The sequence below is a fragment of the Eleutherodactylus coqui genome, chromosome 2 (genome assembly GCF_035609145.1).
Source record: "Eleutherodactylus coqui strain aEleCoq1 chromosome 2, aEleCoq1.hap1, whole genome shotgun sequence".
In the NCBI taxonomy this organism is placed as follows: Eukaryota; Metazoa; Chordata; class Amphibia; order Anura; family Eleutherodactylidae; genus Eleutherodactylus; species Eleutherodactylus coqui.
This window is the reverse complement of record NC_089838.1, coordinates 53,148,044-53,175,950: the sequence shown is the minus strand read 5'-3', so window position 1 is coordinate 53,175,950 and position 27,907 is coordinate 53,148,044. Positions and strand designations below refer to the sequence as shown.

The 27,907-nt window shown below is 45.1% G+C and overlaps 1 protein-coding gene across 4 annotated transcripts in view; it reads left to right on the top strand.

The window, feature by feature from the left end:
• ADA2 (adenosine deaminase 2) overlaps positions 1-27,907 on the top strand; it is a 43,063-nt gene that overhangs the window by 9,627 nt on the left and 5,529 nt on the right. For 3 of the 4 annotated variants that reach the window (XM_066590985.1, XM_066590987.1, XM_066590984.1), the window contains 6 exons: positions 8,164-8,468; positions 18,236-18,461; positions 18,611-18,821; positions 21,077-21,204; positions 22,560-22,650; positions 22,793-22,901. In XM_066590985.1, the coding sequence (XP_066447082.1) occupies positions 8,177-8,468; positions 18,236-18,461; positions 18,611-18,821; positions 21,077-21,204; positions 22,560-22,650; positions 22,793-22,901 (1,057 nt within the window). In that variant the 5' untranslated portion in view covers positions 8,164-8,176. Of the gene's footprint in view, positions 1-6,453; positions 6,560-8,163; positions 8,469-18,235; positions 18,462-18,610; positions 18,822-21,076; positions 21,205-22,559; positions 22,651-22,792; positions 22,902-27,907 lie in introns of those variants that run through there. The other variant, XM_066590986.1, reaches the window with a different exon arrangement.

The following is a 27,907-nucleotide window of genomic DNA, read 5'->3' as shown; positions in this document are numbered from 1 at the left end:
TCAAGTCAGCTAGAGGACATCAATACATTTTGGTTGTGTTGGATTATGCCACCCGTTACCCTGAGGCAATTCCTTTGAGAAGCCCTACTGCCTAAAACATTGTAAGAGAATTGTCCCTTATGTTCTCCAGAGTAGGTCTTCCCAAGGAAATTCTCACGGACCAGGGGACCCCTTTCACGTCCAAAGTAACAAAAGAATTGTGTCTACTCTTTAAAACTGATCACATACGAACCTCAGTATACCACCCTCAGACAGATGGGTTGGTAGAGAGGTTCAATAAAACCCTGAAGCAAATGCTAAAGCAGGTAGTGGAGAAAGATGGTCGGGACTGGGAGCATCTACTACCTTATCTCATGTTTGCCATACAGAAGGTACCACAGGCTTCTCGCCATTTGAGTTGCTATATGGTCGGCACCTGAGAGGCTTGTTGGATATAGCCAGAGAAACCTGGGAGACCAAGTCTACTCCCTATAGGAGTTTCATAGAGCACGTGGCTCAGATGCAGGACTGCATTAATACTGTAATGCCCATTGTCAGGGAACACTTGCAGAGGGCCCAGGAAGCCCAAAGCAGAGTGTACAATCGTTCTGCCAGGGAGAGAACTTTTAGTCCCGGTGACCGAGTTCTCATCTTGGTACCTACAGTAGAGAGTAAATTCCTCGCTAGGTGGCAGCGGCCCTACAAAATCGTTGAGAAGGTAGGTGACGTAAACTATAGAGTGCACCAGCCGGGGAAAAGGAAGCCATATCAAGTGTACCATGTTAATTTAATAAAACTTTGGAAGGATAGAGAAGCTTTGGCTACCTCAAGCATTAAGAGGCATGGGCCGCAGCCCTCCCTGCCCGATGTTAAAATAGGTGAGGCCCTCTCGGTATGCCAACGGCAGGAGACAAAAGAGTTCCTGCAGAGAAACAGAGACAAATTCTCTGACCTGCCAGGTCGTACACATGTCATAAAACATGATATCGTAACTGAACCCGGGAAGAAGGTAAACTTAAAACCGTACAGGATTCCAGAAGCCCGTCGGGAAGCGGTTTCTGACGAGGTTAAGCACATGCTGGAACTAGGGGTGATAGAGGAATCTAAAAGCGAGTGGTCAAGCCCCATTGTGTTAGTTCCCAAACCGGACGGTACTTGGAGGTTTTGTAATGATTTCAGGAAGTTAAACGAAATCTCCAAATTTGATGCCTATCCCATGCCCAGGGTTGATGAATTAATTGATAGATTGGGTAATGCCAGATATGTCACCACACTTGACCTTACCAAAGGGTACTGGCAAATACCTCTGACTGACAAGGCCAAAGAGAAAACGGCCTTCTCAACCCCAGAGGGCTTGTTTCAGTATAAAGACATGCCGTTTGGGTTACATGGTGTGCCTGCTACCTTCCAAAGGTTAATGGATCGGATTTTGAGGCCTCACCAGAATTATTCGGCCGCTTACCTTGACGATGTCGTAATCTATAGTACCGATTGGGAGAGTCACCTTGGGAAGGTACAGGCCGTCATGGATGCCATAAAAGGGGCAGGTTTAACCTTGAACCCTGGAAAATGTGCAGTAGCCCTGGAAGACGCTAAGTACCTTGGCTATGTTATTGGTCATGGTGTCATTAAACCCCAGGTCAACAAGGTAGAGGCCATACAGGCATGGCCTAGACCGATGACAAAAAAAACAGGTCAGGGCTTTTTTAGGAATGACCGGGTGCTACCGTAGGTTTGTGCCTAACTTTGCCTCCATTGCAGCACCACTTACGGACTTGACGAAAGGGGGCAAGTTGGTAATGGTAGCATGGACAGCCGAGGCTGTGCAGGCCTTTCAAAATTTCAAGTCTGCTCTTTGCCAACAGCCAGTGTTGGTAACGGCCGACTTATTGAAAGAGTTTATTGTGCAGACAGATGCCTCTAATGTAGGGTTGGGTGCAGTGTTGTCACAGTCCATAAATGGGGAAGAACATCCAGTACTGTACTTAAGCCGGAAACTGTCTCCTGCGAAGAAGAATTATGCTATTGTTGAACGGGAATGTTTAGCGGTAAAATGGGCACTGGAAACATTGAGATACTATCTCTTGGGAAGAGAGTTCAGATTGGTATCGGACCACGCCCCCTTGACCTGGATGACGCAAAATAAGGAAAAGAATGTGAGGGTGACGAGATGGTTCCTCTCGCTTCAGAATTTCAAGTTTACCCTCGAGTATAGACCAGGCAAGTCACAAGGTAACGCTGATGCCATGTCTAGGGTGCATTGTCTGATCACCAAGAAGACGCAGCCCTCCGATCTGGAGAAGAGTGGGGGGATATGTAGGCATTTAAGGGGTAAAGTTGTGGATGGAGTATACCTCCCTCCCAGGCTTTTAGTCTGGACTGGGTGGCGCTCCAGTCCACAACTTCACCCTAGCTCTCAGGAAACGCAGCTGTAGGCCCTGACCTCATTACTGGAGCATAAAAGACGCAGCTCCAGAAGTCAGGCCCTGACAGCCTGAGGAGGAAACCTCTGAGCACTTGGTATGGTGCAAACTGCGTTTTTGTTGTATGGACTTGAGCACTCTGCGCGGTGCCTATGCTACGTTGAAGGACACTATTTTGTTTGTTGTGCTGGAAAAATAAAGCGTGATGTGAGTTCATTTACTGTTTAAGAGTCCAGTGTGTCGCTGCCGCCCCTCCCCTGGAGGACACTATATCACATCAGGAAAGACTTCCTGGATTTATGGGTACAGATGGTCAGCTAAAAGGTCCCTGTAGCGTTCACCAGTTATGGATTGTAGTATGCATCCCAACGGTCCTAGACCATGCCAGGGAAACGTTCCGCAGACCATGATACTGCCATCACCTGCTGAACTCCAACGGTGCGCCTATGGGATGCAGCTTCATGCTGTTAACACTAGATGTGGACCCGGGCATCCGTAAGGTTTAACAGGAAACGGGACTTGTCACTCAAAACGACTTTCTGCCACATGTTCAATAGGTCCACAGATGTCTTTCCTGGGCCTATGCGAGGTCATCAGCATCACCTTTGTCGGTCTTTGGCTATTGAAACTGAGTCGACACAAGGTACGCTGCATGGTGGTTGTGGAGATTTGTCTGACTTCCCCCTGATGGTACTGCTGGGTCGGTTGGTCAACTGTGGCACATTGTTGCTGAGATACCAGACATGCCACCCGATGCTTGCCTCTAGGATCAACCACACCTGGCCTGCCGCTGTGTGATCTTCTCTTGAATGTCTATCCATTGTTCAACCAGTCTTGGTACACTCTTGATACCGCGGTTAAGAAAAAGTCAACACAGATGACTATTTAAAAAATACTGACACCACACCTCCGGGTACCCACTATCTGCCCGCGGCCAAAGTCACTCAAGTCACTACACTTACCCACGACTGTCAATTGTTGCCTTCTACTGCGCTTAGGAGATGTCAGCGCATTATCTGAGAGCAGATTGTGATGTGCAATTCACGCAGTACCGTGTTACTGATCACAAGATGTCAAACATCAGCTGTTCCTAATTCAGCGATCGTTCAGTGCATATAGACTGTGACATCAAGATCGAATCATAGATTGATGCACCAACATATATAGATGGATTGTGACATCATCATCCAATCATAGACTGATGCACCAACATATATAGATGGACTGTGACATCATTATCATCCAATTACATAGACTGATGCGCCAACATATATAGATGGAGTGTGACATCATTATCATCCAATTACATAGACCTATGCGCCAACATATTTAGATGGACTGTGACATCATCATCCAATCATAGACTGATGCTCCAACATACATAGATGCACTGTGACATCATCATCCAATCATAGAGTGATGCTCCAACATATATAGATGGATTTTGACATCATCATCCAATTATAGACTGATGTGCCAACATAAATAGTTGGACTGTTACATCATCATACAATCATAGACTGATGCTCCAACATATATCGATGGACTGTGACATCATCATCCAATCATAGACTGATGCTCCAACATACATATATGGACTGTGACATTATTATCCAATCATATACTGCAATATCACCATTTAATCACATATATACAAGTGGTGCTTGAAAGTTTGGTAACTCTTCAGAATTTGCCATATCTCTACTTATATTTGACCTATAACTACATCAGATTTTCAAACAAGTCCTAAGAGTACTCAAATCTGAGGACTCAAATCTAACAAATAAGGGCTCATGCCCACGGTCGGGTCAGATTCCATCTGCGAAATCTCGCAGCGGAATCAGACCCGGCGCAACCCAAATACCCTATACTCACCTCTCCTGGTCCGCCATGAGTTTCTTGTCCGGTGAGCAGGCGCACATGCACAGTGCAGTGCATGACACGCCAGTGCTGGGCGGTGACGCGGATTCCCACAATACTTCCGCTGTGATTTCCACTCGTGAGCAGGGAAGAATCATTAAACACAGCATGTCTATGGACGGTTATTGCTGCGGAATTCGCCGTGGGTGTCTGGCCGCGATTTCCGCAGCGATAATCTGTCCATGGGCATTGGGCCTACGTCAAAAATATTCCAATTCTTTATTTATTTATTGAGGAAAATGATCCAATATCCCATGTCTGTGAGTGGCAAAAGTATGTGAACCTTTAGGGTTAGCAGCTAATTTGAAGGTGAAATTAGAGTCAAATATTCTCAGTCAGTGGGATGACAATCGGGTGTGAGTGGCAACCTGTTTTAAGGCCCTTTTACAGGAAATGATTATTCAAAAAATTGTTTAAACGAGCGATAATAGTTCAGTGTCAACATGGCTAACGATTGAACGATGAATGATAATTCGTTCGCTTAATGTTCATTTTATGCAAGCATAAAAATCATCTTTGGCTAATTGTTCAGTTGTTCTCATTCACCAGTAGTACAGAGAACTGAAAGATCCTTCGTGTCTAAACTGACCACTCGATAGAACGAGCAAACTGTGACATCGTTAATCTGTTCGCACGGGTTAATACTAATTCGTCCGTGTAAAAGATCTTCACAACGCAAACAAGGGAGAATTCTGAAGATCTCAGAAGAGTCGCTGATGCTCATCAGGCTGGAGAAGGTTACAAAACCATCTGTAAAGAGTTTGGACTCCACCAATTCACAATCAGACTGTGTATAAATGGAGGACATTCAAGACCATTATTACCCTGCCCAGAAGTGGTCGATCGACAAAGATCACGCCAAGAGCAATGAGAATAAAAGTCCGTGAGGCTACAAAGGAGACCCGGGGTAACCTCTAGGCAGCTAAAGTGATTTCTCACATTAGCTAATGCTAACGTACATGAGTCCACCATGAGGAGGACACTAAACAACAATGGTGTGCAGGATTACAAGGAGAAAGCGGCTGCTCTCCAAAAAAATCACTCAGATAAGCCAGAATGCTATTGGAACAAAGTTTTGTGGACAGATGAAACCAAAATAGAGCTTTTTGGCTTAAATAAGAAGTGTTATGTTTGAAGAAAGAAAAACATTGAATTACAGTATAAAGACCTCATACCATCCATGAAACACGGTAGTGGTAGTATCATGGTTTGGGCCTGTTTTGCTGCATCTGGGCCAAGAAGGCTTCTCATCATGGATGGAAATATGAATTCTACCAGCAAATTCTAAAGGAAAATGCCAGGACATCTTTCCGTGAATCTCAGAGTACGTGGGTCATGCAGCAAGACAACGACCCAAAGCACAAGTCCTTCTATTAAAGAATGCTTAAAGAAGAATAAAGTAAAAATTTTGTATTGGCCTGGCCTCAATCCTATAGAAATGCTGTGGAAGGACCTGATGCGAGCAATTCATGAGAGGAAACCCACCAATTTAACAAAGTTTACCATAAAAATATGCAAGCAGCACACAGGAAAGTCACTGAATAAACTATCGCATCATCAGATGCCTCTTTATTGTGTCCAGAGAAGCGACATTTCGGCCCACCGCAGGCCTTTGTCAAGCTTGCAGGACTAATCATCAATTACCGAAATCGTTTAGATTAAGATATTACTGCACAATTAGGTCTACTTGTGTAAAAATCTGATATAGATTTAGGTCAAATATAAGCCGAAATATGGATAATTATGAAGGGTTCACAAACTTTCAAGCATCACTGTATCCTGTAATATCACTATCTAATTTGAAATAAAACAGCAGGATTTATAACTGAGATATGTGATTTAAAGTAGTTATCACCTGGCAGTGAGATTTCTAAACCTCTGTCACTCATCCCATTGCAGATCACTACAGTCAGCCCCTTCCCGGCCTGCAATGGCTGATAACAGAGAGTAATAGTTTGTATTTAGCTGCACAGTAAATGTTGGAAAGACAGGGTATGTGTTTGGTGACCGTGAAGTTATTATTTCTGTAGTTCCTTCTTTCTCAGCTCAGGTTGGGTTTAGCCGCAGTGTGGCACAGAGGAAGTGTTCCTGCATCATATGACTGGGGGCAGCACTTTCAGGCTCATTGATACACAAAACCCGGCCATTCGTGCACAAAAAGGCATGTGCTGACTCAGCTGGTCTGGCCCTAAATCCCTGGTGTAAACCCTGTAATCGCACTCAAGGATCCACATTGGGTACGGTAGGATGCATAGATTTGCTTGTGTGCCATCCTCGCTGTGTGTGGGTGGCAGCGCCATCTCTTTGCAGATGTTCATCTGAGTTTTGCTCTGCTTGGAAAGTACCAGACATCGGGGTACTGGGGGGCACCGGGGAAGTAAATTCATGAGGTTCCTCTCTGTATGTACAGTTACTGGAGGAACATATGGATAATTCTCTGCATTTGCTGTGTGAGTGAATATAATCTAGTATTCCCTGTTATCATTTAAAGAATCTCTTAAACTCCTTCGTGACCTACCTATTTTGTGCCTTGAGAATCAAGCAATTGTCATTGCATGAGTCATACTTGTTGACAGCCATATGAGGGTTGTTTTTATTGGGAGGAGTTGTATTTTTTAATAGCGGCATTCTGGTGTCATATAATGTGTTGTAACTTTTTGGGGGGGAAAGGGAGAAGGGAGGTGGGGGATGGAAGAAAACACAGAAATTCTGCCATTGTTTTTGCATTTTTTTTTACTACTTTGGCACAATGAAAACACGTTTTTAAAGAAACATAATTGACTCTGCATCCCCGCGTTCTAAGATCCATAACATTTTGATTTTTCTGGCAGCGGAGCTCTGTGAGGGCTTGATTTTGCGGGATGATTTGTATTTAGGCTGTTTTTATTGGTACCATTTTGGGGTACATGTTACTTTTGGAATGCTTTTTGTTATGTTTTTTTGTGAGGCAAACAAAAGAGAAATAACAATTCTGGCATTACTGTTTACATTTTTTTTACAATGTTCACCGTGTGTGATAAATAATAAAATATTTTTATTTTCTGGGTCATTACAAATGCGGTAATCAGTTTATGTGCTGCTTTGTAATATTCTTTTAGCAATTTATCCCTATAAAACGTGTCTATGGGAAAAAAAACGTGTGTTTTATTTTTTTTATTTTTAACTGTTTTTTTTTTCTTTCAATTACAATTTATTGAACTTTTTTTTACACCCTTTTTTTTAGTCCCTTAAGGGGACTTGAAAATACGACAGTTGATTGCTAGGATAGTACACTGCATTACTATGTAGTGCATTCTACGATGCCTATGACTGAGGCAGGGCCTAATAGGCCAAGTTAAATGTCATCTATAAATGCCTTTGTCAGGCTCCCGCCTGCCATGTGAACCCACTGGTACGCTGCAAACGCATTCCGGGGTGCTGATGGGTGACAGAAAGGGCTCCCACCTATGTCTTCTGCTTGCATGCTGCAGTTGCTATTGATTGTGGCATGTAATGGGTTAAACAGCCAGGATCTGAGGTTTCTGCATTCCTGGTTGTTATAGCAGGAGCCTGTCTGTTAGTAGTCAGTCAAGCCATTGCCTTAAAAGTTTAAAGCCCATTAGTGTGGTCAGTTAAAAGGTGTACTGCAGTCACAAAAGGATTAATCCTTCTGTCAGTGGGTAGCCCGAATGTCTTGGCAGTAGAAGGAGGGCACAGCAAAGCGATAGGGTAGGATAAATGAGGGTAAACCTGGCTATTATAGGGACACAGGCCAATAGTAGGATCGTGTGATGTGGTCTGTAAATGACAGGGAAGTTGTATAAAAATACCCACTCACTTTTTCATCTCTTTGTTTCTCCAGTTGTAAGATAAAGATGTCGCAGTCATGGATTCTCCTTGTATTCTTGGTCGGTCTCAGTCACTGTTTGCCTATATGGGAGGAGAGGAACGTCCTTCTGGAGGAAGAGAATTCTCGCAGAGTCGGGGGCAACATCGTCTTGGGGGACAAAGAAGTAGAGGCCGATAAAAACCTAATGAAGATCAAGAATGCAGAAATGAGTCAAGCGATAAGAACTGGCATCTTCCCTCCCAGCATGCATTTTTTTAAGGCCCGGGTGCACATCCAGCAGAGCAAAGTGTTCAGTATTCTCCGAGAGATACCCAAAGGTGAGTGGTGAGGTCTATGGGCAGTGCCCCACAGTTTCTATTTGGTACATTACATATTATTCGGGTTCATGAATTGTGCTTGCTATTGACTTGAAAAGGGCAAAGCTGCAATATCGAACACAACCATGGACAAAAGTGGTGCTGTTTCTGATAGAAAAGCAGACACTTCCTTTTGATCTCAAACAACCTATTTAAAGGGCTCATCCAATGCTGAAAAAAATATAAACAGCTGATATTGGCAAAGGCAAAAAAAAAGAAACAGTGTTTCTATTCGTCTTTTTCTGGCGATCCAGCACGGTCCATAAAATTCATGAGTTTGTTACATTGTAACATTTGTTATATAAACTGATTAGAGATGAGTGAGCATACAGTACTCAATAAGGCAAACTACTCGAGCGAGTAGTGCCTTATTCGAGTACCTGCCCGCTCGTCTCTAAAGATTCGGCTGCCGGCAGGGGAGAGCGGCGAGGAACGGAAGGGAGATCTCTCTCCCCTCCCCCCCCCCTCACCGCCGCAACTCACCTGTCACCCGCGCCGGCAGCCGAATCTTTAGAGACGAACGGGCAGGTACTCGAATAAGGCACTACTCGCTTGAGTAGTTTGCCTTATCGAGTATGGTCGCTCATCTCTAAAACTGATACATTGTATCAGTGTATTTAATCCCTTCACACCCCAGGGAGTATGTGTCCTGGGTGGGAAGCAGTTCCTGTGAATAAGTGTACATATAGGGTGTACGCTAAGAAGCTAAGCCAGCCGGCCCCTCGATGCGACAGTGGGGATCAGTGAGAACACAAATCCCTGTTGTTAACCCCTTACATGCCGCAATCAATGTTGATCACAGCAAGTAAGAGGTCTGCAGCAGGAAGGCACTTCCTATGTGTTGTCAGCAGCCCTCCGCAGTGTACATATACATCGCACAGGGCAACCAGATGCCAAAGAATGACGTCCAGGTCTGCCATGGCCTGTGATCGCTATGAGAAGCGCAGGTTTAAGTCCCATACAGTGACAGAAAAAAAATATTTAAGAAACACATTAAACAGAAAAACCTTTTTGTGCACTTTGTTTAAAATAAATAAATAAATATATATATATATATACTATTTTTTAAAATTAAAAACCCTCGTGTTTGGTATCTTTGCATCCGGAACAACCCATACAATAAATCAAACACACTTTTTTCCTGTACGGCAAATGTTATAACAAGAAAAAAGCAGAAAAACAGCCAAACTGCTTTGTTTATTTTGCCTCCAAAAAATGCAATAAAAGTAATTTAAAAAGTCATATGAACCCAAAATGGTACCAATGAAGAGTACAGCACGAACACTAAAAAGAACAAGCCCTCACAGAGCTTCGTAAATGGAAATTATGGAACTAATATATATATAAATATATATTTTTTAAAAAGGCATTTTATCATGCAAAAACCTTAAAAAATGCATGTATACAATTTTGGCATTGTCATAATTGTACCAACCCACAGTAAAAATGTATCACGAGTCGACATTTATGTGGCATGATTAAAACTGTAAAAAAAATGGCAGAATTTATGTTTTTTTTTTCTCTATCCTCCAAAATAAAACCTATAAAAACTACAGCTCGCCATCCAAAACACAATCCCTCTTATGGTTATGTTGATGGAAAATAAAAAAAAGTTATGGCTTTTGAAAAGTGGAGGTAAAACCCCCCAAAAATCATTGTATCCAAAACCGGTTGTGTCACTTAAAGGGGTTGTCCCACGAAACAAAGTTGGGGTATACACTTCTGTATGGCCATATTAATGCACTTTGTAATGTACATTGTGCATTAATTATGAGCCATACAGAAGTGATTCACTTACCTGTTCCGTTGCTGGCGTCCCCGTCTCCATGGTGCCGTCTAATTTTCAGCATCTAATCGCCCGATTAGATGCGCTTGCGCAGTCCGGTCTTCTTTCTTCTGAATGGGGCCGCTCGTGCCGGAGAGCGGCTCCTCGTAGCTCCGCCCCGTCACGTGTGCCGATTCCAGCCAATCAGAAGGCTGGAATCGGCAATGGACCGCACAGAAGACCTGCGGTCCACCGAGGGTGAAGATCCCGGCGGCCATCTTCGCAAGGTAAGTAAGAAGTCACCGGAGCGCGAGGATTCAGGTAAGCACTATCCAGTTTTTTTTTTAAACCCCTGCATCGGGTTTGTCTCGCGCCGAACGGGGGGGCTATTGAAAAAAAAACAAAACCCGTTTCGGCGCGGGACAACCCCTTTAAGGGTTAACAAATGTTACAATGTGCCAGTGTATGTCACAAAGGTTACAATGTATTGATTTGCTGAACTGGATATGGTTTTCTCCAGCAGGTTTCGGGGTATTTTGTAGCTTCCAAATTGTGTAGAAGCAGTATGCGCACACTGACCAAGTCAAACACGAGGTATCAATCTCATGTTAAAAATGGCTCTTCTGGGAGAGACATCCAGACAGGCCCTTTTATTAAAAAGCATAACACCTGCCCTTTATGGGCGTTTAACAGATTACATCAGTAACATATATATATTCTTATTCGCTGGGTTATATAGAATTCCCCGCCTCCCCCCTGCCCACCTTCTCTCAACTCCAATGTATAAGCAAGTCTTTGTCTTACAAACATGTGCTCAAATCTGAAACTGAAAGTAGATATCTCTTTGTTGAAGAAGATTCTGTGTGGGGGATGGGGAGGACTGGGAAAACACTCAAGATGGACACGAGCAATGACATATAACACTGTGATTTAACTCTTTCCTTATGCAGCAGAGTTCCACATTAGGCTGAAGTCACAAAACACACATAATACGTCTATTTTAGTACAAATTGATAGACATTTTACACTGACTAATCATCATGTCTATCACAATCCCCCCTTAAAATGTCTATCCTCTAACTCTCTATCTGATTTTCACAGTTCTCTGCGCATGAGCCTATAACTGGAGTGCGTTGAAGGTTCGTTTTAGGGTCTTCAAGGGGGTGTAGGACTTGTCCACTCCTTCTGGGGATGCATCCAGCGAGCTCATTGTGGGAGCGGCTTTTCCAGCATCAGTTTCACAGGTCTCTCTGACACAGGGGATAACACAGCAGACTAGAACAGAAAAGGTAATCATCAGTTCACATACAACAGCGATGCCCGTCTGTGCCAGGATCCTCTACCACCTGCTCATCCATGGCGAGTGCTGGTCCCAAAAGTTAGCTCTTTTTAGTTAGTGCGGTCAGCTTCTTAATGGCAACTGCGTCTTTACCCGCGGGTCACGTGTCGTCTGGGATGTAGGTACAACAAGTCTCCCCTATCATCTTACAGACACTCCCCTTTTTAATTAAAATCATATCTAAGGCCATTCTATTTTGAAAAGTCATAGTCGAGGTAGGTCCTATTGGTCGACTAGTCCCTATAAGGCGTCTCTAGTATAATTTATAAACCGCTGCTAATTATAATAAACATAATTAATCCAGTCAACGTTTATTTACCATAATGATCAGGAAAATGGGCTCGAATCTAGTTTTAACTTGGTCTCTAATTTTTTTTAAACTCGTCAGGTACCCCCCTTGGCTATCCTATGACGTCAATGTACACGTGTAGATCAAAACTACCACCAGGGGTCTCTCTTCTCGCTCTAGTATAATGTTACAATACTAGTAGTGTGCACAGGTACGCACGGCCTGGGACTCCCTAATCTTCACCCACACCAATGTCCCTCCTGGAGATAGTCCGGATGGTGAACACGTCCAGGCCGCCTCACCCTGACCCTACACTACCTAGTGACAAGACTGGAAGGAACCGCCGTACCTATGCGGAAAACAAGGATAGACCAACATGACAGGATAACCACAAAACACAGCAGAGTCGGATCGAGATAAATTAACTATTGGGGGTAACCTCATTATCCTCAATGCTGTCTGACAGGATGTGGAGGAGCATAAGCGCTTTACTAAGGCACACTCCCCTGTCCAATTACCCTCCAGGCGGGTCCTCTACCTCATGTCTCCACAAAGCCAGTAAACGTCTCCTAAGGACTGAACCTGATTCTGGATCCATTCCCCTCCTATTGTACCGTAGGAGGAGCAATACCCATTGGTGAGTTCCCCAAAAATCTCCCTCCACCCTGCCTATTTGCCTGGCAGGTGTAGTTTCCAGGGTAGTCAGTAATACTCTTTCCGGTGCAAAACACTTAAGTAGTTATAGAGTATTGCTTCTTCCACTTCTCACGGAAAGTGTAATTAGCGGAAATGTTCGTAAAGAGACTAAGAAACCACTTTTCAGCATCTACAGGGAGATTTAGGGGGACCATCCCCGAGTGTAGTCGGGCACTACCGCACACGCAACAATTAGACTTGTTGCTCCTGTTAGCATCGTACCTCATCAACTCCAACCAGAGATTCTGGTCAGAGTAGCCAGTCGCTACTGTCAAGGTGTCTTCAAAAGGTAGGGTTGGCTATGATCATCATGTTCGTCATGGTCTTTATCTTACGGCGGAGGGGGTTAATTATGGGCACGGGACTAAGTGAAGGCTTCCATTCGGGTGCATCTACCATATCCCTTATTTTAAACTTCCCTAAGGGATCTGTCCTCCCGTACAAGTATGTCCCCAGACTGTAAGTCCCCCCCATTCCCCGGGCTTGGATCTCCCATGGTTAGTGTAACAAACGCATTAAAACCAAGCAGCATACTAAGTTCAGCCTCCCAATACCTGCTGTCCTTATTATTCTCAAGGAGGGTTATGCGACTAATTAGGGATTTCCCGCTCTTATCTTTCTTATTTAAGGCACTTTGCGGTTTATAGGACCAGTCTGTTCCTGTGTTACATCCCACTAATCCCCAATAACGGCAGTCTTCTCCCCAGACGTTATGAGTGGCACAAACATATTGTATTCCCCGGGTATGTAAGTCATATAACCAGCTGGACTGAGCTAAATCTGGCCTGCGGTGGGATCTTGCGCCTAGACACGGGACCACAGTACAACAGTCGAAGGAATATGCGGCTACTTGTGCATTGAACGAGTTATACCAGAAGGTAACCATACCCTCATATTCTTCCGACTAAGGATTCCAGTTGCCACCCTCCTCTCTCACTAGCCCTAACCAGAGTAATGTCTTTGGCACAACTAAGACTGGTCTCCCAGATCTGAAGCTTTCTTACAGTATGAAGCATGGATCCATGTAAGTCTTTCGGCTAGTTTCACAGCTGTGGCAGTAGTCAGAAGCACCTGGTAGGGACCATCAAATCGGGGCTCAAGAGGGTGCTTCCTGAGGAACTTCTTGACGCACAGCCAATCCCCAGGCTGCAAGATATGTGTCCCAGTGTCTGCCTCTGAGTCTGGAAGAGAACACCTGTGCATAGGCTTTGGTTAGTTCTTTAACAACAGAAATCACATACTCAGTCAACACATCAGATTGTAATTGTAACTACTGAGGATAGTAACGACCTAGCCTTGGGGCTAGCCCAAACAATCTCGTAGGGAGATAATGTATGATCCCCCCTGGGTTCATATCTAACACTGAATAGGGCTATTGGATGACAGTCTTTCCAAAGTGGCGTCATTTTTAAGTATCTTACTTTTTAGCGTGCCACTAAATCTCTCCACCTTTCCACTACTCTAAAGATGGTAGAGTATGTAAAAGGCCTGGGATACACCCAGAGCAGACATGACGTGTTACATTCACCTGCGAAGTTTATACCTTTGTCTGACTCTGAATCACTTCTGGTACCCCATATTCACAGTTTACCTCGTTCATGAGCTTCTTTGCGGTTACCTACTTGTTTGCCTTGGTAACAGGGTCGGCCTCCAACCTGCAAAGACATCAACAACAACAAGCACGTATTCATACTTCCCAACAAGTGGGAGCTGAACGTAGTCAATTTGCAATCCCTGAAATGGGTAGAGTGGTCCCGGCAAGTGTGATGTGGCAAATTTACTTCTGCCCTGACTCACCTATGGCATAGATCATGCTAAACTGGACAAATGATGCAGCAGCTACAGAGAACCCAGAAGTCGCCCATCCTCTTTCAAGCGTCGTCGTCATTGCTGCTTTACTAGGTGGGTCTTTCCGTCCATCAGCTGGGCCATCATGGGATACAGGAACTGTGGTGGGCAAGTGCTGTTGACTGTTCACCACACGCTGCCCTGTTTCTGCTGCTCCCATATTAGTCCATTTATCCTTTCCTTCCTTGCTGGCTTGTAACTGTAAAGTCTTTAGCATATCAAAGTCCACGTTTTTGTCAATGTCCAAAGTTTTTACCACTGACTCATGCTGTCAGTATCTTTCTTCTTTCTTCCACGGCTTGAGGGCCGCTGCCTTTGCTATGCTGTCGGCGAGGGTGTCGTCTCTCGCTTCTCCAGTGTAGGAATCGGTGCGAACTCTCAACTTTGTCAGGTAGAAGTAGGGCCTCCATGCGACTCTGTACCGCTGCACCATTCTCAATTGGTTGTCCTGCTAAGGTAAAAAACTGTCTGGCCTTCCATATTGGGCCGTAATCATGAGCTATGCCAGATGCATACCAGGAGTCAGTGTAAATGGTTGCCGTCTTACCTCTCGCCACTCTACTCGCCTCAGTGAGGGCCTTCCATTCCGCTTCTTGTGCTGAGACATGCGGATGCAGAGTTTCTGCTTCTAGGACATCTTGTTGTGTGACCACTGCATATCCGATGTGGAGTCATCAATCCTCACCCTGGTACCATCTGCAAAAAGCTCAACATATGCATTATCAACAGGGGTTCCGGTAACTGTTTGCATACCTGCAGTTTCTTACTGTATTAGTACTAAATAATCGGGTTTTTTTTGTTTTTTTTTAAACCCAATAGCTGATCTACAACACCTAGATCATCTATGACCCAGATCACCTATGCCTCCCCCCTTTTGAACCGGAATACTCAATGGGAAAAAGAGTAATTGCGTTCAAACTAGTAAACCAAGAGGCACAAAAACAAGCACTTTGTAGGTCAAGGTGACATTGTATGCAGCGAAGTCTGAGCGAAAATATCCTTTAGATTTTTTTTTTTTCCTTCAGGTCGCAGTTAGCATTTTTTAACACAAGGGGGCGCAACACAAGTAAAATTTTACGTCACCCAGTGTAATAGTATTTCAGGGAACGTCCAGCGTTTAACTTTCACTCTCCTGTCGGAATATAATTATAGCTTCAGTGTAGACTGACACTAGAATATACAAAAGACTTAGGGAAAAAACTAAAGAATACGGATGACTTAACATCCTACTCTGGGCAATTAATTCCTCTTTCTTCACATAAAAAGTAAAATTACTTCATCAAATTGCGTGAAAAAGTTTGTTGGGTGACTATAGGGAAATTATTTCATCTGTAGGAGCCTTCCATAACATCATCTGTCTGAGCATCCATTGGAGAAGCGGGCAGTGGAAAACAGAGCCCCTGGGAACATGACAGAGCGTCCCCTGTCATGTATTCCCGGCCTCTGTCCCCTATGCATCAACTCCAATCTTCCATACACTATAAACCAGCTTAGTCATCTACTATGTCCCAAGCTGCATCTTCACAAAGGTTTGTTTCCCTGAACTTATCACACATCCAAAGTGGCCACATCTTGGAGTGTAACAAAGTCCGGTCAAACAAGACCTTGCTTCAGACAATCATGAGGTTAGCACTGGATACAGTGGCATTGGGGAATATAGGCCTCCCAAGTGCGGCAAAATGGCCGCCAGAGGCAGAAAGGGGCGGAGCTACAAATCTCCCAGGTGAGGCAAGATGGCTGCCGGAGGAAGGGGCGGAGCCAGGGGCAGCAGCACTTCCAGGTGAGGCAAGATGGCCGCTGGAGGAGGAAGGGGCGGGGCTAGGTCCTGTCCAGGATGGGGAGGGACCGGAAGTAACATCACACACCCTGAAAGTGAGCGCATGGGGGGAAGTAACTTCAGGGTGGGGGCAGGGCTCACCACATTTGCTGCAGAGTCAGACTATGTGGGGTTGTAAACATTGCAAGCACGGCCGCCATTACAGGGAGGGGCTGTAGTCAACACAAAGGCATTACATTGTTCATAAGCAATACACATACCCCACTACATGCTTTCCTCTCTTGAATCTCTTAACTACGTTATACCAAAGAACTAGCTAAAACTAGCTAAAACACCTTTCTTTCTGCTGGGTTTCCTGCTCGTCTTCTGAAAACTTTCTACAGTCTATCTTAGCATACTCATTTCTGCTTATCTGTCCATAACCCGACATTCCTTTCTGCAACTTTTCCTGATCCTTTTCTTTGTAAAACGTTTCTACATGTTTTGCATATTCCAAAACATCCTGTACTGATCCCTCATTCTATTCTACCTGCTTATTCTATCCTATCCGAAGTTTCTGGACACAGTAGTGTTCCTCTTGTAAAATCTGCTTTCTTCAAATCCTTCCAATATAACCTCTCTTTCCCACTCAGATCACAATGCACATTAATTCTACAAAATACAAGACAACGGGAACGGAAGGGTTAATTGAGAAATGCTTTCATGGCTTAACTTCAGTCCACTCTCTTATCAGCAACCCTCCCCCAATAATAAACACTGCACATTCTTTAAATTGTCTGAAACACACAAAGACTGATGATTATTTTCAATGACCAAGAGCTTGTGGAGACGTCAGCCGTCACAAAGCACGGCTATACTTCCCGCGTATATACCTTTTCACATATGAGAACATAACACGCTCAATCATAAAGGTAAATATGCGTATCATAAATCTTCCTAACCTCACACTAGTTGCCTAGGAGTGTCTCTGGCGTGCTCCCTCAGACTTAAACAGCCGAGTCCGCCCTTCTGACACATTAACCCTCACAGAATTTATCTCTTGGTCTTGTATACACAGTTTTTAACCGTCTCAGACATAGCAGCCACAGCATACAAAATACCCCTAGACAGGTAACATGGTGATTTTTTCCGAGTAGAAAGAACTATATTACCTGCCTTTCATTGATTTATCACTCTGGATCAGAAACAGGCAGATTAGCAGTTAGAATTCAGCTCACATCGGTAGATTTACATAAAGCAATCTTACCGTGTTCTGTAGATTTTCCGGCCCCTGAGTTCTGCGTGCTATCTGCCGATCTCTGTATTTTTCCAGAATGAAAGAAATCAAAATCTCTACTCGAGCCCACCCAGAGACGCCACTGAACTGGATATGGTTTTCTCCAGCAGGTTTCGGGGTATTTTGTAGCTTCCAAATTGTGTAGAAGCAGTATGCGCACACTGACCAAGTCAACCACGAGGTATCAATCTCATGTTAAAAATGGCTCTTCTGGGAGAGACATCCAGACAGGCCCTTTTATTAAAAAGCATAACACCTGCCCTTTATGGGCGTTTAACAGATTACATCAGTAACATATATATATTCTTATTCGCTGGGTTATATAGAATTTCCCGCCTCCCCCCTGCCCACCTTCTCTCAACTCCAATGTATAAGCAAGTCTTTGTCTTACAAACATGTGCTCAAATCTGAAACTGAAAGTAGATATCTCTTTGTTGAAGAAGATTCTGTGTGGGGGATGGGGAGGACTGGGAAAACACTCAAGATGGACACGAGCAATGGCATATAACACTGTGATTTAACTCTTTCCTTATGCAGCAGAGTTCCACATTAGGCTGAAGTCACAAAACACACATAATACGTCTATTTTAGTACAAATCAATAGACATTTTACACTGACTAATCATCATGTCTATCACATTGCCACTTCTCAAATTGATAATAAGATGAATAATACATTGGATGCAGAATACCTCCACAGGTGCAAGTGATTAATGACCTTTACTCTGTCACCTACAGGGGGCGCTCTGCACTTACACGACTTTGCAATCTTGAGTGTGGATTGGATGGTGAAGAATGCCTCCTATCTACCAGACTGCTATATTTGCTTCACAAACACTGCAGGAGTCAGATTTATGTTCTCCAAACCGGCCCCGGTGGGGAAGTTGCCGCCCGGCTGCTCCGAATGGGTCCTTCTCGAGACATACAGGAAAAAGCTGGGGGACGTCACGGAGTTTGATAGAAGGTCAGTGAAGAGAGAACTAAAATGCCCATAAATCCTGTTCTATTGTAGGGATTTATAAAGAATTTCTGTTTATTTTGGGGGGGCGATGCTCTGAGGGGGCTGCAGAGGTATCAGTGCGGTGGGTTCCTGTATGTTTTCTTCTATTTTAGTCTTATACGTAACCTCACATTGCTGACGGACACACCAGAGCTGGACTATCCGACCCAAGACGTAATATGGCGCAGGTTTGAGGGGGCATTTATCGCTGGTGCAGGCCTCATCCTCTACACCCCCGTCTTCAAGGCGTATATTTATGAGGGTCTCAATGAGCTTTATCAGGACAACATCCAGTACGTTGAGCTGAGAGCAATGCTTCCCCCGGTAAGTTCAGCGGTCAATCTAATTGGGTCTGTTCAAATGGGTGAAATCCGCTGCAGAAATTCCGACTCCGAGCCTTGGATTCCTGATGTAAATTTGCAATGACGTTCAGATAATCCGATGTGGAGTTCATGTCAAGAAGTGACATGTCACATTTGAAATCCATGTGTGGAAAAATCCAGGACATAAACTACAGTGCAGATTCCCAGCCGGATGAATGGCACACGAGAATGAAGTCTTCCTGTATAAACGGAGCGGCCAACACACTGCTGCAGCTCCATTCATTTCAATGGGACCGCCAAAAATAGGCAACTCAACTTTCTCTCACAGTCTCATAGACATCAATGGGCATTCATTCTCAGGATTGCAGTGGTCAGACTCCCACCCCAATGTGCTATTCACATATCCTGTGAACAGGGAATTACTTATTTTAGTGGCACAGACCCTTAAACCCATTAAGAACCAAGCAAATTTACGGCACTTGGCCCTGGGCTTTAATCCCAGCCAATAGTAAAAATATAGCGTGAGATAAAGGCCGTTTTTAAACGGGTGACATAATCACGCAATTTTGCCACAATGCGATAGCGCGAGAAAACGCATCTATGTGAAGTCCATGCTTTCCAATAAGTACCTTCACATTAGTGCTGTTTTCTCTGATGCTATCTTGTGAGGAAAAAAAAGGGAATGTTTACCTAACAGGATCGATCCAATTCCTCCAGCCACCCTCCGGAGCTCCACTAGGTTTCCTGCAGTCATCAGTTGCCCACAGAGGATCACTTTCTGGTTGCAGTATTCATAAATCCTGCCTCCAGGAAGCGATGGCTCTGATTGGTTAATCAGTCAAACAATGCAGTGCTCAATGAACCAATGTGATGACTGGGATTAGTTCATCTAGCGCTGCTCAGCCAATCAATGCAGCCCTGGATGAACCAATCAGAGCCATTGCTTCCTGGAGGCGGGATTTATGAGTCCCACAACCAGGAAGTGATCATCTGTGGGCAAAAGAAGACTGCAGGACGCTGGTGGAGCTCCACAAAAGCAGCGGGTGGACCCGGACCGAGCCTTTTAGGTAAGTATTCCTTTTTCTTGGTGAGCAGCTAGGGCTTAACCTTCTCGCGATAAAATTGTGCAATTTTATCATGGACAGCAGAGATGTGAAGCTGATTTTTCATAAAAAAAACACACACTGACACTAAAAATTGCAGGGACAAAGCTGCGATATTGCCGCGATTTTGTAGTGGTGATATCGCTGTCGCCCGGGTGAAAGAGGCCTAAAGCTCCAGTTCCTGAAATGTAGCAGGAGCGGGTTGGGTCCTCGGTTATTAGCCACAGCTGAGGTCCCAGAGAAGAAGGCACAAGCATTTTTTAACCACTTCTGCCACCTCGCTCAAAGGCTACATAGCACTAAGGGCTCCCACACACTTGCGATTGCGTTTTTTGTTAACGTGATTGTCAATGGGACTTTCTATTGTAAAAAAACGCAATGCACGCAACTGCGTTTTTGGTGTATTGCGTTGCATTTTTAACATTAGAAAGTCCCATTGACAATTACGTTAACAAAAAAAAGCAATCGCAAGTGTGTGGGAGCCCTAAATGAGCACTATATAGTGAATAGAGAAAGAAGTGCTGCTTCCGCTATTCGACCAGATGATCTCCTGACCACTGAATGGCCCCTGCCATGGCAGAGCTGCAGCATCCTAGCAGAACCAGATTAGCTCTGCCTGTAACTACTGTCACTACAGAGGGATGTTTTCCCCTGTAACTGGGGCTCCTATGGATGCAACTCCTATGGACCCGTTAGCTACAGTGAGAAAGTGTGAAATTAAAAAAACAATGTGAATGACCCCCAGAGGTCTTATATGACGTCATGGGGTACAGAGATGTTATAAAACATAGTTACAAAAAAATTAAAAAAACATTACAGAATAAAATAAAAATATACATATATAAAGAAATGACCCACTGCTGACACCAACCAAAACCCTGTAATATAAAACGATACAAATTATATATCATAATGTCTGTACTTTATTTCAGTGTAGATATAGAAATTATAAAAATAAACAACTATAAATTAAAAAAAATCAACCCTCCAATAAAACTAAAAAAGGGGAAGAAAATTCTGTGAAATAAGATGAAAAATGTTTGAAAATAAAAGGCAGTAAAACCACCACATGGGTAAAAACCCTAAAAACTCTCTGATCCTTAAGGCGTTAATTAAGTACACCTAATAGACTGCATCCAACCATTCCCCACAGGTATATGAACTGGATGGTACGACCCACGATCGCGCCTGGTTAGTGGCTACTTATAGAGATGTCGCCAATTGGTTCAAGGAAGACCATCCAGATTTCTTAGGATTAAAGATCATTTATACCGTACACAGGTAACTATACTATAATATGCAGCCGTGTATCGCAGCACTCTTGTATCATGGTGGGACCTAGAGCTCCTTCTGGTTCATGAAGAGAATTCTAGATCTGCCGCGAAAACTGACAGACAGACAAAGCAGTAGAAGGGAAAAAGTGGGAAGGGCAGATGTAAAAAAAACCATTCAGATCTGTGGAAAGTTGTATGACAATCCCAACTGGCATGGCAATGGCCACCAATTATAGTGGTCAACCAAGGTAGGTAACAAAGTTTACCGAGGACCAGCTGAACACAATAGTATAAGATTGCAAGTACTTGCTGTTGTCTTTTGTTAGTTGCAAGTACAAGTTGTCTTTTGTTAGTTGCTTTTATGAATGGGGCCACCATCATGACACATGCAGATGTCACCCACCTTTCCCAGGCTCCTGAGGAGTAAATTGCTATAAGCTGTGCAGTAGTGCAGATGGGACGGACGTATAATTAGGAAGAATAGAGGCATTGCTTTGATGGTACAGGGTAGGAGGGATGCCTGGCAAACATTACATGTTACTAAGTGGCCCTTTAAAGGGAACCTGTCAGCAGATTGTACTAATCCAGGCCGCGACCTGTGCTACAGTGTGATAGTTCTCGGGTTTTCCATGCATATTTTAGTTCGCCTGTTGATAAAAGCTTACCTAAATAATCCTGTTCAATTTCTCCCAAAATCTGATGACAAGTTCCCTTTAAGTGAGATTCAATATGAAGGTTTAAAGGGGTTGTCCGAGTTATATAAAGTGCATTTTAACAGATCCCAGTGGTGTAAAATAACAAAGCAGCTGATACTCACCACTCCCCGCTGGCGGCTCGTCTCCACTATGCTGTTTGTTTATAGGTTGCAGATGGCATGTGACATCCTGTGAACCTCCTTCTGCAGCCAATGACAGCTACTGAATACAGTATGTACAGATACAGTCAGCTATGAGACCCGGAGCAGCCAGCGGGGGACGAGAGGGGAGCAGTATATGCTATTTTGTTATTTTACACCATAGGGGACCTGTTAAGATGCACTTTATATAACTCGGACAACCCCTTTAAACCTTCATATTGAATCTCACTTAAAGGGAACAGGCTCACAGAAACGTGTGGTGACAGTGTATCACGCGTGCGGATTTTGCGTCCGTAATACACTGTACCAATCTGCCATAGGCTCCCATGTTGCCACTCACACATATTGCTAGAAATGCATGCGCAAGACAAATCGCAGCATGTTCTATCTTGGCACGTATTATGCGCACTTACACACCAAGATAGTGCATGGCGATTAGCGGCATGCGGCAAGTACATGTGAGTCTGGCCTAAAAAATACTGATCGCATGCGTCTTTCCCCTTCAGACACGAAGAACTTCCTCAAGTGAAAGAAGCCGTTCATTATGCAATGCAGCTCATGACTCAGTTCCCCGACACCATGGCCGGCTTTGATTTGGTAAGAAATCACAGACTTCTGTTGACCATTATAACAAGGGTGGTAGGGGCAGTGTATATTGGGATGTCAAGAAATTGGAGGGAGAAGGGGGATCCACACTGACTACCTGATAACTATCCAGGCCAATCTCTCTCTTTATAAGGTTGGCCAAGAAGATGCCGGTCACTCACTGTACCAGCTGCGAGAAGCCCTCAGCATCCCCAGCAAGATGGGAGTTACCCTGCCGTATTTCTTCCATGCTGGAGAGACGAGTAAGCAAGTGAGAGGTTGTGGCGTCATGAGAGCCGCCATCCGTCCTAGTCAGTCACTTGGAAAGTTGAAGATTTGATCAAAACATTTTTTTTTAAACTCGTTTTATTGACAGGTTAACAACATATCAGATACAGTAACAGAACATTCTGCAGTACATAATCTTGAGTATGGGGTATAAGCCGGTCGGGCCTGTGCTTTACAGTGTACATCATGTCTGGCGTTTCATTAGTCAGAAGTGGTAGGGGGGTTGGTTAGGATTAAAGGGGTTCTGACACAAATAATGTTTTTATGCTTTAGCAGCCATTGTTCCCTGGTGTGCCTAATGGACCCAGGGAACCAATGGTTTAATGGCTGCTAAAGCATAAAAAGATAATACTTACCTTGTCTTCTGCTGTTGTTGACATCGGGGGGGTCATCTCCCAGCAGGCGCTGCTCCTCCTCTTCTGTCTGCATGATCCGCGCCGCTCCGGGATCGCGCGCATGCGCAGTGGAGAGGTGCCCTCTGACAGGAGTCAGGACGGGCTGCGTCTCCACTGCGCATGCGCAGCACTCCGGCGTTCAGCCGGACGGACGGGCCGCCCACAGCAAGCACTGCTTGTGACGTGCTTGCTGTGGCGGTCCGTCCGTTGACCTCGGAAGTGCCTGACGGACGGACCAGAGCAGGAAGCGGTCTTTTTGACCGCTCCTGCTCTGCTTTAAAGGCACAGAAGATGCCAGCTGGAGGGGACATGCCTGGTGATCGGGCCAGGCCAGGCAAGGTGAGTACATTTTTTTTTTTTTGATGTCAGAACCCCTTTAACAAAAAGAAAGAAACACGGGCATACTGACATGGGGTGGATGGGTATGCGAGGGAGGGTGGAAGTGGCGAGGGGTCTATATAGAAAAATGTAGCCGTGCTGAGACATATTTTAAAGCATATGTCTGCTATAGGAGTCGCCATAAGTAGACATGTATACCTTTACACCAAATTATAATTATTAACCGGTTATGTTGCAGTACGGAGCCGGGGCCATCAAAGTACTTTCCTCCCCCCTTAAAAAAGGAATCAAAAAAAAAAAAAGGGAGGGGGGGGAGGAATATTATTGCACTCCGGGTGGCCGACCGAGCACGGGGCAGACTCTCCCGATCCCATCTCGACCCCTCCGGGGGCTTTACCGTCTTTGTAACGCTGATATGGCTAATGATAGCGGCTGCGGAGGGAACAGGGTCAGTGAGGAGTCACACCATTGGCCCCACACCTTTTGGAATTTGTCCGGACATTTGCGGGCTTTGTATACTATCTTGTTGTAGGGTATAATCGAATTCGTGGTTTTCTTCCACATTGTCACGGTCGGGCCTCTCTGGTCCATCCATCTCATTGCGATTACTTTCCTAGCTATGAACAGGACTTCCCGTAGGAATATTCTGTGGTAGTGTTGCCACTGCTCCTCATCAAGGATTCCAAAAAGGCAGATTGCTGGGGTGGCGGGGACCGGGATATCGAGGACCGCGGAGAGCAAATTTATAACTTCGTCCCAATATGATCGGATCCGCGGGCAGTCCCAGATCATATGCCAGAAATCGGCGTATGTGCAGGTGCATCTAATGCAGTGTGTGGAGGGGATCCTGCCCATCTTATGTAGCCTCGCCGGGGTGAGGTAACATTGATGAACTATGTACAGTTGGGTTAGTTTATTATTTGCTGAGGGGGAGACAGATAGAGGCGATTCTAATATCTCTTGGAAGGTTTCTTCCGTCAGCGTTGGAATCAAAGATTTCCACTTAGTCAGGGCGGGAGGGATTTCCCTAGCGGCTTTTGAAGTGGTTAGGTGGGCATATAGTGTCGAGATGAGTCCTCGGGGCCCTTGTGATTTTAATATTCCGATTAATGGGTAATGAGATATGGTGCTACTCATTGGCGGGAATTGCGTCTGGAGCGCATGCCGGATCTGTAGGTATTTGTAGAAGTGGGATCGGGGTATTTGGTATTGGGCCTGGAGTTGCTCGAAGGATATCAGGATATTAGAATTATATAGGTCTCCTAGATGAGCTATCCCATGCTGTTCCCATACCTCTAGGTCTGTTAATAGCCGCAGTTCCCCTAGCCCTGGGTTCCTCCACAGCGGCATGTCGGCGGCTATGTCAGAAAATCCGCTCGCCTCTCTAGTCTGGCGCCAAACTCGCATTGCCAGCCTATGGATGGGTAGTATTTTACCCTTCACTGTGGCGGGTAGTTCCAGCAGCGGCCAGAGGCTGGAGGTGTTTAGAGCCTGGGCCAGGTGAGCCTCTGAATTGGGCAGTGGGCTGTCATTCAGCCAGCATTTTAAGTGTATCAGCTGACCAGCAAGATAGTATAGGAATAAATCAGGGAGTGCTGCCCCGGCCTCATCCTTGGGTCTCTGTAGCGTGGAGAGCTTGAGTTTTGGGCGGGAACCTCCCCATATGAAGGAGGTCATAAGGGAATTCATAATGCGAAAAAACTTCATTGGGACTGGTACAGAGATGTGTTGCAGGGTATAAAGGCACTTTGGTAGGACTATCATTTTTATCAGATTAATACGACCTGCAACTGATAGGGGGAGTGATCCCCATATTTTAAATTTGGATCTATAAAGGTCTATTAACGGGTATACGTTCAGGTCTAGGGTTCGGGAAATTATGTTGGTGATCTGGATACCCAGATATTTGAAGTCTTTAGAGACTCGTAGTCCGCACAGTGAGTCCGTGTGTTGTAGGGGGTTTTGTGCCGAAATGAACATTAGAGTGGATTTTGACCAGTTGATCTGCAGACCTGAGAAGGTTCCAAATTTATTAATGATGTCTATGGCACGGGACAGGGAAGTCGTTGGGTCCGACATAAATAGCATAAGGTCGTCGGCGTATAGCGCCACACAGTCCTCCCGATTTCCTATTTTTATCCCGTGATACAATGGGCACGTCCGTAGCATGATGGCCAGCGGTTCCATAGCCAGGGCGAAGAGAAGCGGGGAGAGAGGGCATCCCTGTCTAGTACCTCTGCACAGGGGAAAGTACGTAGAACAGGTGCCATTCACGGAGATTGCTGCCAGTGGTGTTTTGTAGATTAGGGAGATCCATTGAATGAACCGGTCTCCGAACCCGAATCTCTTCAGCACCTGGAGCAAGAAGGGCCACTCTATGGAATCAAAGGCTTTAGCTGCGTCTAGTGAAGCCAGGGCCCAGTCCGTTTTGTCTACCGCTCCGATTTGTGTTATAGCCTGAACTCTTCGCAGATTTTCTCTTGTAGATTTGCCCGGCATGAATCCGGTTTGGTCTGGGTGTATCAGGTCTAGAATAACGCCATTAAGGCGTCGAGTTAGCATTTTTGTCAGGAGTTTATAGTCCGAGTAAAGGAGGGAGATGGGTCTGTATGAGCCGCAATCGAGAGCGTCTTTTCCCGGTTTTAGAATCAGTACAATTGTGGCCTCATAGAAGGATGGGGGCAGAGTCTTGTTGTCGTAGGCAGCATTGTACGTATCAAGTAGTGTGGGTAATAGTGTCTCTTGGTATTTTGCAAATACCTCTATTGGTAGGCCGTCTGGGCCTGGGGCTTTACCGTTGGACATCTCCTGAAGGGCTTCTGATAGTTCAATCAGTGTGAATGGGGCATCTACTAGGGCCTGTTGGTCCTGGGAGAGTGTGGGGAAATTGAGGTTAGATAGGAGGCTTGTTAGTTCCTGTTGTGTGGCATGGAATCCAGTGGCGTACAGGTCCCTATAGAAGCGTTGGAATCTTGCTCCTATCGAGTTTTTTTCATGGAGAATTTCTCCTGTATCCGATGCGATACAGAGTATTGCCGGTGATGCCGAATTTTGATGCACCAGGGTGGCCAGTAGGCTGCTGGATTGGTTGCCCAGTTCATAGAATCGCTGTTTTACAAAGAAGGAGGCTCTACGGGCTTTCTCTTGTAGGTGGGTTAGGTATTGCCTGCCCTGTCTTAGCCACTGCTCCCTACGTTCGTCCGTTGGGTCTGCGATGTAACTTGCCTCCAGGCGTTCATATTGTGACGCCATCTCACGCTCTAGCTTAGAGGATTCCCTTTTGATATATGATATAGATGATTTCAAAGCGCCTCTTAAGAAGGCCTTTAATGTCTCCCACAACACTATCGGGTCGGTGTCCGGCCGATTAAGTTCTAGGAAAACGGAGAGTTGATCGGGGATTCTATCACTGCTCCAAATAGGTTTAACCAGAATGGGTGTACGCGCCAGTTATGCCTATGGGCATGTGTGTCAAGGGTGGAGATTTCTATAAGTATAGGGGAGTGATCTGATATGCCTCTGGGGAGGTAGTTAATATGGGTTATTGCAGTGCATAATCTGGCGTTCCCGAGGCAATAATCTATCCGGGAAAGAGTATTCCTGCCAGCAGAGTGACAGGAGTATTCGCGGGTCGCCGGTCGCCTAACTCTCCAAACGTCTCGCCACCCAACCTCTTGCAAAAATTGCGCCAGAGGTGACGGGTTGGTATGGGCTGGGTGAGCGTGTGGGGCGCTGAACCTATCCAACTGGGGGTCCAGTACCAGGTTTAAATCGCCCATGCATATTATAGAGGCATTGGGGTATTGGGTGGCGAATTGGGCCGCCTGGTGTAGAATTGTTATGTTGGCCAGTGGGGGAAGGTATATCCCGATTAGTACATAGGGCAGGGACTCTATCCATGCCTGGATGAACAAGAATCTGCCCTCTGGGTCTCTAACTGTGCGTCCCGGTTCCCACCGCAGTCGCTTGTGGATTAGTATGGATACTCCTCTGGCGTATGAGGAATAGGTTGAGTGCATAGCCCATTGGACCCATGGTTTCTGTAATTGCCCTGTTTTCTCAGAGATCATATGTGTCTCCTGTAGGCATACTATGTGTGGCTTATGGTTTCTGATGTAAGAGAAGATCATAGATCTTTTCCTAGGAGCTCCCATCCCTCTCACGTTCCAGGAGAGAATATTTATATTGGCCATTTGGTTCGTGTGGTTCTATATTTATGCGGATGGGGGTTCCCCAGTATATCAAGC